Below are 19,239 nucleotides of genomic sequence, written 5' to 3' on the forward strand. Positions count from 1 at the left end.
ATAAATGTAGTTGTCAAATACTTCAGTTTATCTCTGCATGATGAAAAAGTTACAGCTTCCTTAAATAAAGTCAGTTTGTCAAAACGTATTTTCATTGCAACTGAAAACTTGTTACACTGGTTTTCAGAACAAATTAGCCCTGGAAGACACCTCAAGAGCCACTTACTGCACACAATGTAAAGGACATTGCTTGAACAGAATGCAAACACAATCTCACTTATAGAAGAAGGCAAGCACCAACAAAACAGACTTAAAACATTGATGGTACATGGATAATCATCCTTTCATTAAGGTCTCCCCTCGTTTTTCAGCTCTCTCCCAGCCAAGGCAGTAACACCCATAAATAAATGTGAGGTACTGCTTCCACAGAAAAAGTATGAAATCTCAGGACAGCAAGACAAACCCTCTAAACTTTAAGCCAAGCTTCAAACAAACTGACAGAATTTTAAATCTGAACTGTAAACCTCTTACATTCCTCAGGTTTGTACGACGTTCCCAAAGAAAGTAACTTCTTTATTATTCAACTGTCCTTAGAGTAAATTTTATTAAAACTATTGGCTGAATTCCTATTTGCTCTCGGGGTTCTTAGAGTATATCACCAAATGCCCATTGCTACTACCAATCACAAAGTGAAAGATGAAAATATTACAACTGGCCTCCATGACATGTTATTTAATCATAAAATCACAGAATATCCCGAGTTGGAAGGGACCCACCAGGATCATTGAGTCCAGCTCCTGGTCTTGCCCAAGAGCACCCCAAGAATCCCACTCTGTGCCTGAGAGTGTTGTCTAAACACTTCTTGAGCTCTGTCAGGCTGGTGCTGTGACCATTCCCTGGGGAGCCTGTTCAGTGCCCAACCACCCACTGGGTGAAGAACCTTTACCTAATACCAAACCTAAACCTTCCCTGACACAGCTTCATGTCATTCCCTCAGGTCCTGTCACTGATCACCAGAGAGAAGAGATCAGTGTCTGATGTATTTATTCTATTTATTTACTTGACCTTGTCTGCGTGTGATAATTTAAAGCATTTGGATAACATTTTTATATAGAATAACTGAATTGTGGAACTAGGGCACAAAAAGTTGTCAGGCTAGAATAGCTGAAACAGCATGTTAACCCCAGTCGCTGTTGCTTTCACCATCTGGTCTCTGTTGATTGGAAAACCTGTGCTGAGCTTACTGTACCTAGTGCAGATTCATTAACATGGTTTTCAAAGAGAAGCGTTCAAACCATATTTATTCAAGGCTAAATCTCTGAGCTAAGACTTGCTTGAGGACTCACTCCTTCCAGCAAGTCCCCTGATAATGAAAAGAAAAATCCTGGAGATGAGATTCTGCCCCTAGTTCCACATCCATAAAGTGCTTTTATCTGTTCAGCTGCGGCATCTGCTGCCTTGGAAACGCAACTGCACAGCAGCCAAGGACGGGGTGCCCGGCCAGAGAGCTCCTGCTACAGAAACCTGCTCTGTCAAAATCCCATTAGGATAGCCCAGCCAAACCCCAGGTGTGAACACTCCTTCCTCTCTGAAACCTGAAAGGAACATCAAAGTAACCTAATTATTTTTCTCACTTCACTCTTATTAGTGGAACATAGCCCCTGGTGAATACCCACACTCTGCTGTAACAACTATTTCTTCAAGAGGCAGAGCGTCACATACCCTTGGTGGGCTGGAGAGTGGTCTCCAAGGGGCTCTCCTTGTTCTGGCATTTTTTTAAAGAGTATTTACTAATTATCCAACTCCTTCTTAAAAGCATAACAGCTCAAAGTGCTGCAAGTGTTAACACCACTGCACTTGGCAAATCCCTGGACTCAAAACCCTTTTATGTTCTCTTTTACATGTTCTTTGTGGACAGATTTTTGTAACTGCACCATGAATGGGTGTCTCATGCAGCTGGCCACAGGGAACAGGCCAGCATTACAGGGGAAAAAAAACTAAACAAAAAACCCCAACAGTCGCAATGGTTTCCTGGAGTGGCCAAAGGAGTCGGTTGTTTCATCCCAGCACCCGTGAGCTGCTCTGGAGAGCACCAAACTGCAATCAATCAGGTGCACGTTAAACAGCTCCTTACATGTAGTCCCCAATCCTTCCATTGTTTCCTTGACACCACTCCTCCTTGTACCTTAAAGTCCTCTGTTAGCAAATGGCACGACAGAAGAGACCCAGGGCAAAGTTCCTCCAAAGGGAACCAAAAGAAAGCTGTTGGGAGCACGCTACTCTATAGCTGGAATAATGAGTTACACATGCAACACATTTACGTGTCACAAACAACTGGCTGAGTTCCCTGTGGCTGGTGCATGCCCCAGTTTTACAGCATTCCTCACATTCATTTGGCTTTGCTTTGGGAACATTCCAGTCTCCTGCAGAGGTTTTACCTTAGAAACAAGGAAAGATGTTTTATTCCAATTACCTCGGGTTTATTTCTCTAAATTACAAAAATGTTGAAAAAGGAGTGTATGTGGATATTTCTGACTTACCAAAGGTGGGACAGGCAAAGGAACAGGGTTTGAAGAAAGATACCGTCGTGCTTTCCGAATTGCAAACTTCTCTGTGGGCAGAGATTTCCCTGCAATTTTCAGTTTCAGACTGGGAACAATCCTGAAAGTTTAAAGGAAAACGTAAGGAATTTTACCCCTGTGAACCTCTGGGATGAAGACATTCAAACTAAAAAAAAAAAAAAATCAAAACAAGGAGAACTTAAAAAAGCTGTTACACACTGGGCTATTGCTACCTTGGGGAAGCTGAGCCATACATACTCACAAAAGCTGTCTTTATGCAGGGCACGTTTATCTCTAGGCTTCCTCTTTAATCAAGCAGGAGGAGAGGGACTCTTCCCCACTGAAAGATTAAATTAGATGATGCACCTGACTTATAAAGGGCTCATCTCTCTTCACAGACTAAGAAAGAGGCAAACTAGCTTTTGTCTTCCCGTTCTCCCAAAGACTAAAACTATTCACTTCATAATGGATTCCAAATCCAGTGAAATCTGTTTATAATGATTACAAAAGACAGAGAAAACTTGAAAAGTATCATGTAATCACATTTTAAAAAAATTAGATTTCATACAAAAATTGTAAACCCTAAAGTAACCAAATTTTCTTTGTTCCAGCAGGCTGAAACATTACATTAACACAGTGAGGTTATCTCACTTTTTTATAATTTATAATTATAAATTATAATGCATAGATTCACTTGCACATTTAATTATTTCTTACTTCTCTGAGACTCAGAACCCAAGAATCAAATTGTGCTGATGTTCCCACTAAGGAAGAACACATCTTGCAGCTCAATCCATTGCAGGCTTTCACATCTTACATTCCATTTTGATTAAAGGAAGCAACTGAAAAAGAATGTATTACATGGAACAGCAGCAGCCACTGTATGGCCAGGAGAAACCTGCTGTCTGAACTCAGGGTCCACTTTAGCCTAAAGGATGTTTAACTCTGCAATTTCCTACCAATCCAACCCTATTTGCACAAATCTTCAAATCTGCATGATGAATAACTTTGCCTCTCTTCCCCCAACACTGTGACATGAAGAGATAGTAACCAGTTGTAACTGTGAGTTTGTAAATTTTACCTAAATAATTCAGCTTCACTGTCTCCAAAAGGACTGCAGTCATCTGGTCCAAACATACTGAGATAAGCAGCTTTCATGTAAATGTAAGTAGCCTGTAAATGCAATGAAGAATATCTATACAGAAAAATGAATTTACAGCATCATCTTTATTCATATAAAGCGCAAAACAGCAACACAAAGGGAAGAAGTTCCTACCTTTGTTCACAGTCTTACAAAAATTTAAGAGAGAAGTATTTTAGAAAGTGAGTACAGAATATTGTTTTTAAATCATATATGTCTTTGTTTAGTATGTATCAGCTTATAGTTTGTGTCCAAATTCCAAGAACAAATCTCATGCTTGCTTAAAGTAAGTTTTTAATACTGTTAGGAACACATGCTAGAAAACCTAAGATAAGGTCATGCTCAGAGAAAAAACCTAGTATTATACAGTCTCTGTGTCCCATCACGACTTGGCGACATATCCCAAATAGTAGGTTCTAGAAAACAGTCACTCCCTGGAGTTCAGGAGAGCAGACTTTGCCCTCCTCAGGGATCTGTATGGTAGAGTACCATGAGATAAAGCCCTGGAGGGAAGAGGGGCCCATGAAATCTCATTAATATTCAAGAATCACCTCCTCTAAGCCCAGGAGCAATGCATCCCAAAAAAAGAGGAAGTAAGCCAAAGACTCCTGGAGGCCCATGTGGGTGACAAAGGAGATCCTGGACAAACTCAAGACACAAAAAGGTAACCTACAGAGGGTGAAGGGAAGGGCAGGTAGCCTGAGAGGAATACAGAGAAATTGTCTGAGCAGCCAGGGATCAGGTTAGGAAAGCTAAAGCACTGATGTCTGGCCAGGGATGGCAAGAGCAATAAGAAAAGACTCTATTGGTATGTTGGTGATAAAAGCAAGACGAGAGAAATGTGGGCTCTCTCTGGAAGAAAACAGGAGACTGGGTTACCCAGGATCTGGAGAAGGCTGAAGCACCCCGACCCAGGATCTGGAGAAGGCTGAAGCACCCCGACTTTTTTCCTCAGCCTTCACCACCAAGTGCCCCAGCCTCCCTGCCCAAGTCACAGAAGCCGAAGGTAGAGAATGTGAGATGAACTGCCCAGTGCAGAAGTCTGGGCTCAAGACCATCTAATGAACCTGAAGGTGCACAAGTTCATGGACCCCGAGGGAAATGGTGAATAAAGTTGCTAAGCCACTGCCCATCGTATCTGAGAAGTCAAGTCAGACCAAGGAAATTCCCACTGACTGGAATAGGGGAAACATAACCCCCATTTTTAAAAAGGCAGAAAGGGAAGACAAAGGGAGGAAAGCTACCAGGGTTCTGGATCGAAGAACTTCTCCCTTCCAGATGCACAGGGATGAGCACCACTTCTAATTGTATTTATTACCCTGGAGGCACCACCGTGGCTAACCTTGCTCACCACCAGAAGAGCTTTTATCCATAGCATAATTAAAGAAATGGCAACTTGCACCATTAATTGCAACATTTGATGACACAACCAGTCAACACACAGCATCTATAACAAGTTACTCTTCATCTACCAGTTGGGCCCAAAAGATTTCTGCTTGCCCACCAAGATTCAGATTTGAATGCTTGCAATTCACATTGTTCTGTAGCAGCCACAGCAGGCCAGGTTTATACTACTTTATAGGCTGTACCTTCGAAGCAACAGAAAGTTAACTTAATTAGATTGAAAGTTAGTAGATACTATAGGGCCTCTTGCCCTCCTGTTCTGCTGAACTTACCTTTGACCAAGTGTTTTCTTTGCTCAGCAGGTCTGCGTAGAAAAAAGCCATCTTCCACTGGCGCTTGTAGGTGAAGCACCACATCAGCTCCCAGTAGCACATGTGATGGAATTGCTTCCAGTACTGCTGAGCTTCGCAGCATTCCTCATACCTGTTGACTGCCTGCACACAGAGATTTCCAAACACTGCCTTAGTCACGTGTAAATGCACAGACAGCGGTGCTGTAACACACATCGGGGCTCCAGGATCTGCCTGCATGGCCCCTGCAACTTCCAAATTATTGACAGCCCAGTGTTTCCCAAAATCACATCTGTTGGCTTTGCACAAGAGGCTCTTGGCTACACAGTCATCCTGGTGTTAGCAAGTTTACCCTGCCACAGAGCTCCCCACTCCTGAAAGTTTTGTTCTAAGCATAATCAAAATGAATGTTTGTGTCTAGGGAAATTAAGAAACTGAAGGCAAAGGACAGATGCTCAGCTGACATTTATTGCTGTGCTTCCACAGATGTCAAGGGAGATACTGCCCTGCATACCAGATGATACTCTGTCTCACAGTATTTTGGACATGTATTCTTAATAATTTTTCAAGTCTTTTATGGCTCTCTACTCACAGTGAAGGCAAAGGATTATCAATGGGTCTCATTAAAGACACATCTTGCTTCAGGATAGGAAAAACAATGAGAAAACTGTGTCATCAATACTGCTGGGCTAGATTATCACCAGAACTTGAGAGGGGTAGGAAAATGAGCTGGAGAAACAAGTTAGTCAAAATAGTTTACAAAATTCCTATTTGTAATTCAATAAACTACAAATTACATATAGGCCAAATCCAAAGGAAGCATTAGCCAAAAAGGAAATACCATTCCTGGAGGAATTTTTCCAAAGCCTTTGAAATTTACTTTCTCAAGAGCAAAATGATTACTTACCGCATCAATATTACCCTTTAGTGTTTCTATCCTGCCTGCAAAAAACAGGAATATGGCTCCCTGTAATAAATAATAATAAAAATACAAGTATTCTATAACAGTTTTCAATCTGACCATACAGTATAGATCTTTGTTTTTTGGCAAGAAAACATTAAATGAACACACCAAATAAGTTAAGATTCATTTTACCTTTGGATAGCGCGCCAAATAAGGCTTAAGTAGTCTTTCTGCCTCCTCAACGTTTCCTTTTCCTGTCCCTAGAATGTGTAAAAATGCAAGTGATAAAAATAGTTAGAAAACAAAGGAAAAAAAAAAAAAAAAGAACAGGAACGCAAGGTACTAATTATCCATCTTCAATTGGACAATATGTTGGCTCCTCTCTCCACTAAGTAAGGCATAAATACAGGTTGGTGCTGCACTAAGGCAGCAGCAGGAAGCCCTGACAACATTGTGCTTCCTGACTTGAAAACTCAGGCACAAACACATTTTGTAGAATGATTTAGCAGGAGATAACACAGAAGTAAATGTTAGCAGGAAGCTGTTACCTCCCCAAAAAAGTCCAACATCAACAAAGCATTTATCACGTACAGCCATTATTTTAACCTCCCCAATAATGCGCTTGGCTAAAACAGATTTAGTTCTCACATCCTTCTTGGCCATCCCCATTATCTGCCTTCTTATCTGTTAAACAAACCTCCATCTTGAATATTAAAACACACTCTTCAGTTATGATCACTACTGTAAAACACCCCACAAACAAGTTACATTTAATCTGGTTACAAACAAACAATTCACCAATAAATAGGTGATGGAATAATCTTTTTCCCCTTTGTGTCCCACAAGAACTAACCAAATCCAAGAGTAATTATAAACAATCTTACCTAACACAAAGGTCATGAAAGTATGATAGCAAAGCAACAGCATGGTACACAGCACCGACCTAAAGCTGTATGATGATGCTCCTTCTTGAAGCTGCAGCAGACCATGTTCCTGTGCAAACAGAGGTAGGGGTTCAAGGTGTTGGAAAAACCAGGGCTGTGTTTTGCTGGCTTAACTTCTGCAGCGTCAGCTACAGATTGCTCACCAAATTCCCCAAAAGGCACTGACTGCTTACAGAGCAATCAAAGATAAAAATGCATATATTAATTTATCTAATAGTTTTTCATGGAGTTACTGCTTAGCCTGGAAAACACCTGGTGACAGAGCAGCAAACTGGGATGTATTACATGGTTAACACAAGAAAATGAGAAACAACTTATCAGCATGATCTAAGTGCTGCTAAACAGCATTCCAGAAACAAAATACAGGGTTTTGAAAAGCAAGACAAAACCCACACATCACCATTGTACAGTGTATTCTTGTTTGCTGTGGTTCACTGCATAGAAGAGTTTGAGGTATCAAGAAAATAAAATTTTCAACGAGCAGAGCAAAAGATGTCAGGGCAAAAAAACATTTTAAAGTATGCGAAGAACAAAAGGAGCTTTCAATGATGTTGGCCCACTACCATCAGTGGAAAAACATGATGAAAAGAAGAGTATTCCTGTTCCCTTTGGGAAGAACTACAGCAATCAAGTATAACACTGTGTTCATATTCAATGACAGCATGACGGATAACCAACTTTAAGGATTCAAGTTCCTGAGGCAAGAGCATTTATCAGCCCACTCTAGGATTAGTTCCACGATATCAACAGCAAGAATATAAATATGCAAATGTATCAAACAAGAGATCTGCCTACTTGTAAATAGGCACAGTAAGACATTCACTGTGTGCTGGGACAAAATCTGTTTAAAAGTTACTGCACCACTGCACTGGAAAGTCACTGGAACATGATGTATGTGACTACAAGGACACTCTTTCAAACCAGCTACACTATAAATAGGAACTCTGAGAGATGTCTATCAGAGGCACCAGGAAAGGTATCAGGGAGAGCCCTCAGAGCATGATCCCAACACAGATTTACATATTTTGTGTGTCCTTGTTGACTGAGGGGTGTTACACCACCACACCTTTATTGCTTAGTGTGTAAACACTGAAGGCTGTAATCATATTCTCATTTCCCCCAGACATCTATTTTTCACTTAACTAGTGCAGTTAATTGTTTTCACATAAATACGGGGGGCGGTTGTGATTTTGCTTCTCTTTGGTTTTATTTTTAAAACTCAATGTATTACATTAATTACTGCTACAAGGAAAAATATTACTCATATTTGCAGACCAATTATTATAACATCTAGCTCGGAAAAAATAATGAAAATACTGACTTGCATGTCACTACAGAAGAAATTAAAAGATAGTAAAATTATTACTGAAAATCAGTGACTTAATGGAAATCAAATACTTAGCAAAGTAAAACCAGCTTCATTTTCTGCTGAGAGCAAAAGTTTTGATACAAATAAGTAACAAAATATGATATATCCAGCTTCTTCAAACTGTCCAGATGAAACCCACAAATACTTGGACCTTTGAAAAAGTAGCACTTCAAGGTAGAAATAAGACAAAGCATCCTGAGGAATGAATTTCGGCAAAAAAAAATTCCACAGTATATTTCCAACATACATTTTTTGAAGTGAGAAATCTTCAGGCTTGATATTTCATTGAGCCCTTACTGACACTAGGCCTTACAGCATTTGGTATCTTCCATACAATATAAAAACATATATAAAATGAATGTGAATAGCACTAAGAATGATTCAAACAGATTTTGTCATATAAAATAATGTAACCTTTTGTCAAGTTGATCTCAACTATGTTTTAGTTTCAAAAGTATATTTTATATACTGTATATACTGCATATTTTATACAGCCAAACACAAAGTTATAATCTCTATGGACAAGGAATGAACCCACTCCCACCTTGCATGGGACTGCATCCTGGATAGCAGTAGCTGGATTAAGAATATTGCCCATTCATCAGAAGAGGGCTTCAAATCTGACACCCTTAATTCTCAATTCTTGAACTGAGTAATTACACAGGCATGAGAAGCTCACTGAGCAAGTTAGTTCACTCTATAGAATGTCCATAAGCCTATCTAGTCCAGCAGAGGTATTAAAGAGTGTTTAGTTTTCACTCTGCCGCCTGAATATCCCAAACTTTCTATATTAAAGTAATAACAATCAGTAGACACAGCCTAAATTAAAGAAATCTAGAAGTAGTTGTTATTAGTATTACAACACTTGCTTGTACAAAACACTGCAGCAAAGCTGCTTCTCCTCAAAAAAACCTCTTGCAAACTGCTTCTCTTACAATGGGATACCCAGAAAATAGGAATATGAAGGGTGTCACTGGGAATCATGTTTTACATCTCACACTCCCTAGCTGGCCTACTGAGTCTCCCTCTGCCTGGCGAGGCAGAGGTGCTCATCCGAGGAGCAATTTGGCGCAGCAGCCTGGGTCAGCCACATGAATCACCTTTTCAAGCACCACCCTTTCTCCACAGGGAGCCTTACATGAATTAGCCAACAAACTCCATCAACCAAGGGAGTTCCGGGAGCTGGGCAATGTAATGCTCACTGGGATCAGACTGAGGATCTGGGAACCAAATCACAAGCAGCTACTTGAGCCTAAGGAGTAACTCTGCAAACAAATTGCACTCACTTAGGGACTGGCACCAGTGAGCACATTATATTTGATTGTCAGGACACACCTTCTAACCATAAATAACCCATAACTATCTCCCACACCTATGTCACAACTGATATAAGCAATCCCAGAACACCAGGAATGAGCTTCCAAACAAAGTCTATTACAGGGCATATTGCGACAATATAAAACAGATGTCAAGGTAATAAGTGTATGTAATTTTTCCAGAATTACATTTTTGTAATTTCTCTAAATTGATGCTAACACACTTCAGTTTTACTTCCCCACAAAATATAAACTACTCTGAAGGACATAGAACACAGAGTAGGGAGCAATAACGCTTCCTAGAAACAGACATGATCCAGTGTGGTAACTCTCAGCATTCTGTGCAAGTTCCTCATGACATCCCACAGTCTAATTCCCAAGACTGTCACTACATTATATCAGTATCTCATTGATTCAATTCTTGTTCCAAGACATCCAGTGCTCTGTCACTCAGGACTCCCCATGTGAGCAGCGGGGATTCACACAGCAGTTGCAGGACAAACAAGGACAACGCTCAAAAACATTATCAGACAACACTGAGACTGGTTCATATTTATTTCAGCTGTTATTGACTAAAATCCATCAAGTTTCCCGAAGCAAAAGCTCTTGCATGTTATTTTTAAACCATTCTTTTAATTAGGGATCTTGACAATGAAAGCAAAGCAAGGTCATTGTTCATGTCTCATGGCCTGATCACATTGCTGCAGGTTTAGCAAGGAGGATGGATACTACTAACAGTTTCACAAAGAACTGACTAGCTAAGCTGATAGACAGGGCACTTGAATGCATCCCATGGAATAGTATTAAATTTAAACTTCATTTAAAATCTGAAGAGACTAAAATGCAATTCAAAAGAGATACTTAGTGAGAAACTGGAATTCAATTTATTAGAAATTGATACATCAAGAATATTCTTCAGCTCAGTTGCTTTGGGAAAAATGTCCTCCCACATAAAAAAAGTATAATTTGAAACAAATTGGTTCTGACAGTTTCCTGCCTTCTCCTGAAATCATGCTGTCATCTGACCCCCTGACGAATTGCACTTAACATATGGTAGGCTCACGTCACACTGTTCTACAGTTTAGCAGCACAGCACTTGTAATCATCTATAAAATAAGCACAAGAGTAAATATTAGCCTGAGACCTGGCAGAGGAGCCAGTGAGGAGGGTTCAGGCTTCCAGGGAGACAGTGCAAGGAATCTCCTGCTCTCACGTCACAGGTTAGTCACAGTTAAACACCAGAGTGCGGATGGTACACACACTCCACCTACTGCCCAGAGAGGCTGCTGTGCTCCCCAGCACAGAGTGCCTGACAGACACCTCTGCCCACAAGGCACTTTTCACAAAATTGGGCAAAACTGCACTGAAACTTCACTGCCCAAATGAGGGGCCTGTGCTACTAAACACAAATAAGCCCATTTTTTGACTAATGATGCAAGGGAAAGGAGCTTAAACAGTGCGAAGGCCACAGCTGGCACATCTTGGACTGGAAGGGAACAAACATGGCCTCAGGCTACTTTTCATATTTTCTTGATCTTATCCCACCTACTATTTTGAGACTCCAGACTGCTGTTAAGTTGATCATGATGTCCACAGTGCCTGCAAATGGCTTAGGAAGTAATGGAGCTTTGGGCATGTCCTCCATTTGCTGTTCCACATGACATGACTCTGAGACAAGGAAAGTCCCCAGGGGCAAACCTGCTGGCTTTGAGGCAGGTTGCTATCGTGGAAGATCACACAATGCAATTTTATATCCACTTTTAATAAACACATGACCCACACCAAAATCAAGCTGTCCTGCAGTGCACTGTAGCTCTCCCAGGTAATCTGTAAACAGCTCAAGGCACCAACCACGACTCTGCTGCACAACCTGGTGCTCCGAGTGAGCATTTAAAGGAAAAGACTGAAGCATCAAACACAGGTGTATGAAAAACTCCTTTCTTCTGGATAAGTGCAGCACATGACACACAAACTTTCATCTCCTCCTCTGTCACTGTTTCTTCCACCTTCTAGACTGTTCTCTACTGTCTTGTTGCAAGCTTTGGAAAACCACCACTGGAAAGGATGGCACATGCAATTGCAATTTTGTTTTTGGCTTTAGGCACCTGACTTGCAAATGCTAAATGCAGAAAGACTTTTTTAGGATGTTAAAATAAATGGCCACTAATGAACTTTGATCAACATGTTTAAAAAACTCCTTTGCATGGTGTGCAAACAACAGGGTTTTGCTCAAATTTATGGTAATCTCGGTCATGCTTCTGTGAGTTATTAAGGAACTGCAATAGAAGCTGACTCATTAACTCAAGTATCAGCCCACTCACAGCCATGCAAGAAATCCCAGGGCCGAAAGAAACTCAATTAGAGGGACAATTTCCATCTGCAGTAGTAAGATGAGTGCTCACCAAAGTATTCTCAGAACTCTGCTAGTACGTGAAGTGCCCTTAAATTTCTAAGAGAATATTTTGCTTTAGATGATCTGTTGTTGAAACTGACAGGTAGAACTATTTGATTTTTGCCTTTACTGCTTGTGAAATAGCTCCTGGTCAGCTCCTGGAAATTTCTAAATTGTAATCCACACTCTGATCCTTGCTTTTAAATAAGACATTTTATTTTCAGATATAAGATCCTTCCTGTAAATCAACAAAATGGTGATGACAGTCATTCCCCTGCCATGTAAGGCTTCAGCTCTGATAAAAAGGCATTTCTCTCCTTAAAACTTGTTTTGTAAATAGAAAGCATTATAAAAGAGTTAAAAGTTAACTTGTTTTCACGGCTTTTCTAGTGCTTGCATCAGATATTTACCTCACGTAGCATTTATGAAAAATGTGACTAGTGGTTTAGGTTAAAGGGATCATGCTCCACATCATGTTCTCTTAACCCAGGAGCCCAGCTTTGAGGGAATCTCATGTTCTGCTTGTAGAGAGACAAGGGCAAGTACAAGGTATCAAGGCCAAGATACTCCCACTAATTTAGTATTCTTTTGAAACAATGAAACCACAAAGCAGTAGCACAGCTCTTTCTCATCACGATGTGAGTTTTCTGGTGCTCCATTACTAAACTTCTTTTCTTAAATATCTTGCTCAAACAATATAGGTCAAACTGGTTACTGTACAGGCAAAAAAGAACTTACTCACTTAGATAGGACAATGTAGGTGCCACACTCAAATTTCCAGTTGCTATTAAACCAGAAATTAAATATATTTTTTTCCCCTGTCATGCAAGAATCTGTCAGGAACATTCAGACCCCATAATCATAGTAACTACCAAATAAACTATATCATATTCTAAAGGCTAGGAATACACTTTTGGCTACAGATTTCTGAGCACAAGCCTACATCAAAAGACCAGTAACTAAAAACCTAAATAAGCTGACATTCCTGTATTAGCCATTGCCTTTACCACATTTCACAACTGTTTCATCACTGAACAACGGTATGACAACATTTGAATTGCAATAGTTCACACAAAAATATAAAGCAAAACTGAGATGCAGGAAAGCATCAGTTCCACAGTGCATATGTGTGATATCAGAGGGTTACAGCTAATGTGAGGGAGAGGAGAGAAACTCCCAACCCTGTTTTTAAGAGTGAGGGGAACATACCAATAATATTGAGTTCACGTTTACCTTATTCCCAGAAAATCCAACAAACTCCAGTAATCTCAGAATCCGTGCAGGAAACATGGACAATGTCTACAGAGAAAAATTCAAGAGTTACACAGTAACAGATTTTCTGCCTTTCCGCTACCCATTGCCTCCTGCAATTTTTCCAAACACACGAAATATTTAATAAAATTACTAAAAACATCTCTATATGAAAATTTTCAGGGTAAATGTATATACCTGCTATATTTTACCCATGATTTAAACAGAAATATCTGTTTAATATAGGCACCCTTTATCTCCAGGATGCCCTACACAGAAATATATTTACACAGTACCTGCTCAGTAACTCCAGTACTTCTTGGACATTTCAGAAATGCTGGGTTCATACCACACAGTCCATATTTGTTCTTTGTGCAGTACATCTAATATTTGCGCATGTGCCAGACTTATGCAAAGCAATGCAAGCAAGAGGAAGCTCCAGGCACTTTCTGTAGTCCATCCCCTGAACAACCACATCACCCCTCACCATGTCTGGGTCAGTGCCTCACCGGGAACCATCCTGCACCATTTGGTCACCTGCTTTTTGGCCAGAACACAAGCAACAACAGCCAACAGTGGCTGGAGCAGCACTCCAAGCTTCATTCATGTGCCCCACCCCTCCAAATGCCCTGCTAACTGCCTAGATCCTGCTAGTTCTCCAAGTGTTGGGTAAGCAGTAAGTGGAACTTGACATGCACAGGCAACTGGTGCTCCTGTGCAAGGCTTCTCCTGGCCTCCATCCCACATTGTGGGCAGCAATCTCTTTATTTCTGAAGTGTGTCATTATCTGATGTTCTCAGACCAGACACTGGGACCCTGCACTGTCAGAGCACACACCTAATTTTAACCACACAATCAGTATGATGACAGTGGAACTTCTCGGGAATTCAAGATAGGCTCATTCTCAGGAGGCAGCAGGATTTCAGCTCAGGACAAGAACTGCTGGTACATACCAGGTTAAATGCTCCGACTCCAAGTTTTACACCTCCCTCAAAATGAAGATGGTTCTCTCCTTTGACATAATGTGGGGACTGTATGAGACTGTCCAACTCCCTGGAAATGCACAAGATTCTGTTACAGTGTCAATAAATAACATGATTAATTACACTTCAGTAAGAAAGTAACCCAATTATCTTCAACTATGGAGTAGTTTATTAAAAGGTCAATTTATCTTCTCACCCAAGTGAACAACATCTAAAACATTTTGTTGGATTTATCAACAAATCATTTCTGTCACATTACTATCAATTATAAAACATGGAATCCTGGAGAGGAAATCCTGTCAAGCAGATATAGTTGATATTAAACCAAATTTTGCCCTGAAAATGTTCCAAGGATGGCTGTTGGGAGCATCACCAAACTTCGCTACTACAAAAAGAGATGATGGGGCAGTGCATGAGATTTAAATTTTAATTAGCAAATTTGACTTGAGTTTCACTAATCCCTGGATTATGTGCACGTTCAAAAGAATATTTTGTTTTATATAGGAAAAGACAATTTTAATACATATTTTAAAATAGGCAGATCTATCAGAAGTTACTTTCACTCATTTTTCTAACTTTTATAGGTCTCAGCTTTGTAGCGTCCCTTTATTTCCCATGTAATCCAGCTCAGTTTGAAATCAATTTGCCCCCAAGCTTTCTATAGCTATCTGGTTTTTATACTACTATTGTAGTTTATTTTGTTAATTATTAGGAGAGGAAAAACACTGTTCTAATGGAAGCATGTATTTGTGTTCAGGCTGTCATATTTTCATTGATGGTTGTTGCCAACCAGCTCAGCGCTATTCCCTGTAAGTGCAGTCTTTACAATGGACTTGCATTTAGAGTCACCTTCAACACACACAAACATGGACACTGTCATCTCTCTCCCTTCCAGTGGGCTCCTGGAGAACCTACACTTGATGTTGTTTCGTGTCTGCTGGACACAAGGTATTTTGTGCCCACTCTGAATCAAAATATAAAATTCTAAAATAAATAAAATATGATGCATGTTTAGCCCTCACTTTTTACTGTGCTTCAGCTACTGGTTCTAAATGCTCCAAAAAGCTGCAGCTGGAACTATAAAGAAATGTCATTTCATTATGTCTAATGCCTACAAGACCTGCAAATTGTGCTATGCAGACACAATGAACAGTACATCATTTAGAACAGTTATTTTTTGACATAATTTCAAGGATATAGTACTCTAAGCAGGCTAACCTTGGGAGCTAACAGAGTTAGGATCCACTATCTCCACAATCCAAATCAAGCATAATGCTAATGTCCTTTGTTATGCAAAGGAAGAATCTGTGTGGACTGAGAAAATCCATAGACATGAGCCCCATAATAAAGACTAAATAAATACAACAGTAATGAATTTGTGAATTCGATAATTTTACCAGCAGCACTTTTTACTGAGAGAGTGCATTTAATCACATCATCACTCTGACTCACCTGTAGGTTTGGTAACTGTTTCGGACTTTGATGCCTCCTTTTATGAAGCTGACCATATTCTCATCCTGTTGGAATGGAAACACATTAGCAATGTGAATTCGTAAGCATTATAAAGGGCTTTTGTCTTCTTAAGATGAATACACACCTGGAACATAACCAGCATGACACAGACAATATAAGCCTCTAAGACATAATACATGGATTTAGGATTTCCTTTCTATATTAAAATATTTTTCCTTTTTATATTAAAATATTTGTTCAGACACAGGCACTTTATTTTAGTGCTTTCTGTAATCAGTTTAGCCCTTGTCACCTTTGGACCATCTGAATTTGCATTAATGAAGACAGGGACTCAGCTAATAGATGTCACCTAAGGTACATACACTTGTGGCTCTTTCAAAAAAATAGCTTTCTCTCATTTGTCCTTGAGCACAGTTAAAATATATCTGGTGCTGAGCCAGGAAATCTACACAAGTAACTCCTGTCCTCAGGAGTCTACAGGACACAGTCTCATATCCTAAAAGGGAAGATGGGTCAGTAAAATTATGAAGGATATGCTCTTTCTGCTTTGAATATTCATATATATATATGAGATCCATACTAGTAAGATAACATGTTACATTATAAGCTATAACAAACTGAGAAATTACAGCAAAGTATCTGGGGCACCATTAGTTAGAGGCTCTTTAGTTTCATACCTTTTTGGTGGCAGTTTCTTGCCTTGCTTATATAATCTGTCATTCTGGTTTGTTTTGATATCTGCTGTTACTTTAAGACAGAGAGTCTTAAACAGAAGATACCATCACAGAAAAATCATAAGAGGGCATTGTGGAGAAAATAGCAAGGATTGGATTAATTAATTAGATGTACTAACTAAGTACAGCATATTGGGGGGTACAGCACACCCAGCCATGCGTAAAGGTTCAGTTATATTTTCCTTTGAATGGAAAGTGGAACAAGGAAGGAAGATGGTTTTAAAATGTTTACACTCAGAATGATACCAACAACAGGGATAAGTCAATGTGAGAATTTTTCAGCCCTGGAAAAATGCTGAGAATACGTTCTATATGTTTTCAGCTGGATTTGGTCATTTTTACTAAGCATCAAAACTAACTCACTTCAGTAGCTGTTGGAACCAAGTGCCTGGTTAATTTTCAAAACTAGTTCATATGCTCATGAAAAATTAAATGCAGAACAGAAGAAGAAGCAAACAGACCTTTGCAGAAGAGGACAAGAAATTATTTTCTTACTCTCAAATCTCTCATGTGTCTATAAACATTCTCATAAACAGATACCGGTGAAAACCATGCTTAAAACCAAGAGTCTTTAAAATGCTCCTTTCCTACAAACATAACAGAGAAGCTCTCAAAAGTCTGCCTTCCATGGTTTCAGATCTCACCCAGCTGCCCCCAGTGTTACAGGCTATTCATCCCAAAGGAAAATGGAAACAGGTACACCTTGGCCATTTCAAAGTCCATCATCAGCACTCTAGAAACTACTAGAAGCTCCTCTGATTATGGGTGTTGCTATGAAGCAAGAGTTTCTAGCAGAGGGACTTAGCAGATGGCTGAAAAAGGTTACACAGTTCATAAACTATCGTAAGCAATGTAAATCAGAGCCCACCTGGCAACTCCCAAACACTATAAAACCACCACCTGCATTCCATTTCCTATCAGCACCCTTGAGCCAAAAAGCAGAAGCCTTTTTCTGACTGTGGCTTTTATCATCCCCTTGGTAGATGAAGAGGCCCACTTTCATACAGCAAGTACAGCCAAATCAAGAAGAAAAATCAGTTACTTCAACTGTGACTAACAATTTAAATTGCATGCTGCAGCCCAAGTAAGTACTGCTAATGTTGCTCCATCAAACAAATCAAGCTTCATTAGTACAGGCAGATAAAACCCAAAGAAGAAGGAGAGCTCCCCTTTATTAAAGACAGGCAGCACTGTTAAAGAGAAAGCATGTGTGGAGCCTAATAGCTATGCAGGCCATAACAGGTGTTCAACAACAAAGCAGTGAGAAAGCAGCCTTGGGAAAGCAAACACCAGCCAGACTCAAACAAAAGTCTTGCTTGTATTCCAGCACAGCTTCAATGACCATCTCATCATCTTTTATTTTTTTTCAATCTGATATCCCAACACACATCATTTGAAAATTGGTGCTTGCTGCAGTTACATTTCACACATCTAAAAGGGAGCAGGGAAGGGTATCATTGGGCACTCAGCACTATGTGTGTTGAGATAAGCATTTTTTGATAATCACGAGGGATAACAAAACATTCTAACATCTCATCAGCAGATAGACCAGATAAAATCCAGACTTGATCCAGATGAAAGACCCGTTAGGTCAAACTACAGTCTTCTACAAGTCCATTTAGGAAAAGAAAGCTGTACAGTGTTTTTCCCCCCAAGAGCCATGCAGGAATCCATACCTGGAGGAATGTGAGTGCTGCTCTCTGAAGTAAACATTCAGCATAACAAATTTCTGCATGGATTTCCTCTAACATCACACAGAGACAAGAAAACAAATCAGTCAAAGAGTAATTAAAAAAAACTTGGCCCATTAATATAGGAATAAGACCACTGAGCTCAAACTGAGAAAAATATTTTCCAAATTTGCTGTAGTATTTCAGTTCCAGACTACTGATGTAACTCCAAACAGAAATGACACACAGAAACTGGTGCTTTCCACAAATTCCTGGATCTAGAACCTTTACAGACATTTCAATACTTCTTTCTATATATTTCTTTACCCAGCAATTTTTGGGAGTGCTGAGTCAGAAAGTGACAAGACCAGTGATTTTTGGATTGGTTACACAGCAATGGCCAAAACACTGGTGTGTGGTCCAGCAAATGCCAGATCAGTAATTTGGACAGTGGATTCACAACTTGCAAGCACACACTGAGTGAACAATTCTACATGATTCAAACTGCATACATAAAAAAGGAAAACATTAGGCATGTGAAAGATAGTGTTACCTTCAGTGAAGTGTTCAAGGCTTTGCCTATGCACAAGGTTGTTGATAGAATCAGCTACAGTAGATTTCTTCCTAAATCTGCAAAAAGTCCATTTGGTCATTCTGAACAAAAAGCATCAACAACAGAGAATGATGCCTTTCAGCTGGCCACCCACACAGTCACTACCACAACTTCAGTGCTCACCGACCCCCTGTCATCTCACCACACACAAAAACTTCAGCACAGTCCACAGAGAACTTGGTCAACATGGTCTTCCCGGGATGTGTCTCTTACCCTTCACGCACAGAAATCTGTCTTGATGAAGGAGAGGGATA

The 19,239-nt window shown here is 39.9% G+C and overlaps 1 protein-coding gene across 4 annotated transcripts in view; it reads right to left on the bottom strand.

The window, feature by feature from the left end:
* TTC39A (tetratricopeptide repeat domain 39A) overlaps positions 1-19,239 on the bottom strand; it is a 51,635-nt gene that overhangs the window by 14,609 nt on the left and 17,787 nt on the right. For 3 of the 4 annotated variants that reach the window (XR_007205392.1, XM_048313046.1, XM_048313044.1), the window contains exons 4-14: positions 18,926-19,002; positions 18,379-18,446; positions 15,948-16,012; positions 14,466-14,565; positions 13,495-13,560; positions 7,125-7,233; positions 6,433-6,500; positions 6,244-6,303; positions 5,319-5,480; positions 3,583-3,674; positions 2,481-2,601 (exon numbers count right to left, since the gene is read on the bottom strand). Coding sequence is in view for 3 of the 4 variants with exons in the window: in XM_048313046.1 (XP_048169003.1) it covers positions 2,481-2,601; positions 3,583-3,674; positions 5,319-5,480; positions 6,244-6,303; positions 6,433-6,500; positions 7,125-7,233; positions 13,495-13,560; positions 14,466-14,565; positions 15,948-16,012; positions 18,379-18,446; positions 18,926-19,002 (988 nt within the window). In the remaining variant the exon portion in view is untranslated. Of the gene's footprint in view, positions 1-2,480; positions 2,602-2,763; positions 2,842-3,582; positions 3,675-5,318; positions 5,481-6,243; positions 6,304-6,432; positions 6,501-7,124; positions 7,234-13,494; positions 13,561-14,465; positions 14,566-15,947; positions 16,013-18,378; positions 18,447-18,925; positions 19,003-19,239 lie in introns of those variants that run through there. The other variant, XM_048313047.1, reaches the window with a different exon arrangement.

This window comes from Corvus hawaiiensis, chromosome 9 (genome assembly GCF_020740725.1).
Source record: "Corvus hawaiiensis isolate bCorHaw1 chromosome 9, bCorHaw1.pri.cur, whole genome shotgun sequence".
In the NCBI taxonomy this organism is placed as follows: domain Eukaryota; kingdom Metazoa; phylum Chordata; class Aves; order Passeriformes; family Corvidae; genus Corvus; species Corvus hawaiiensis.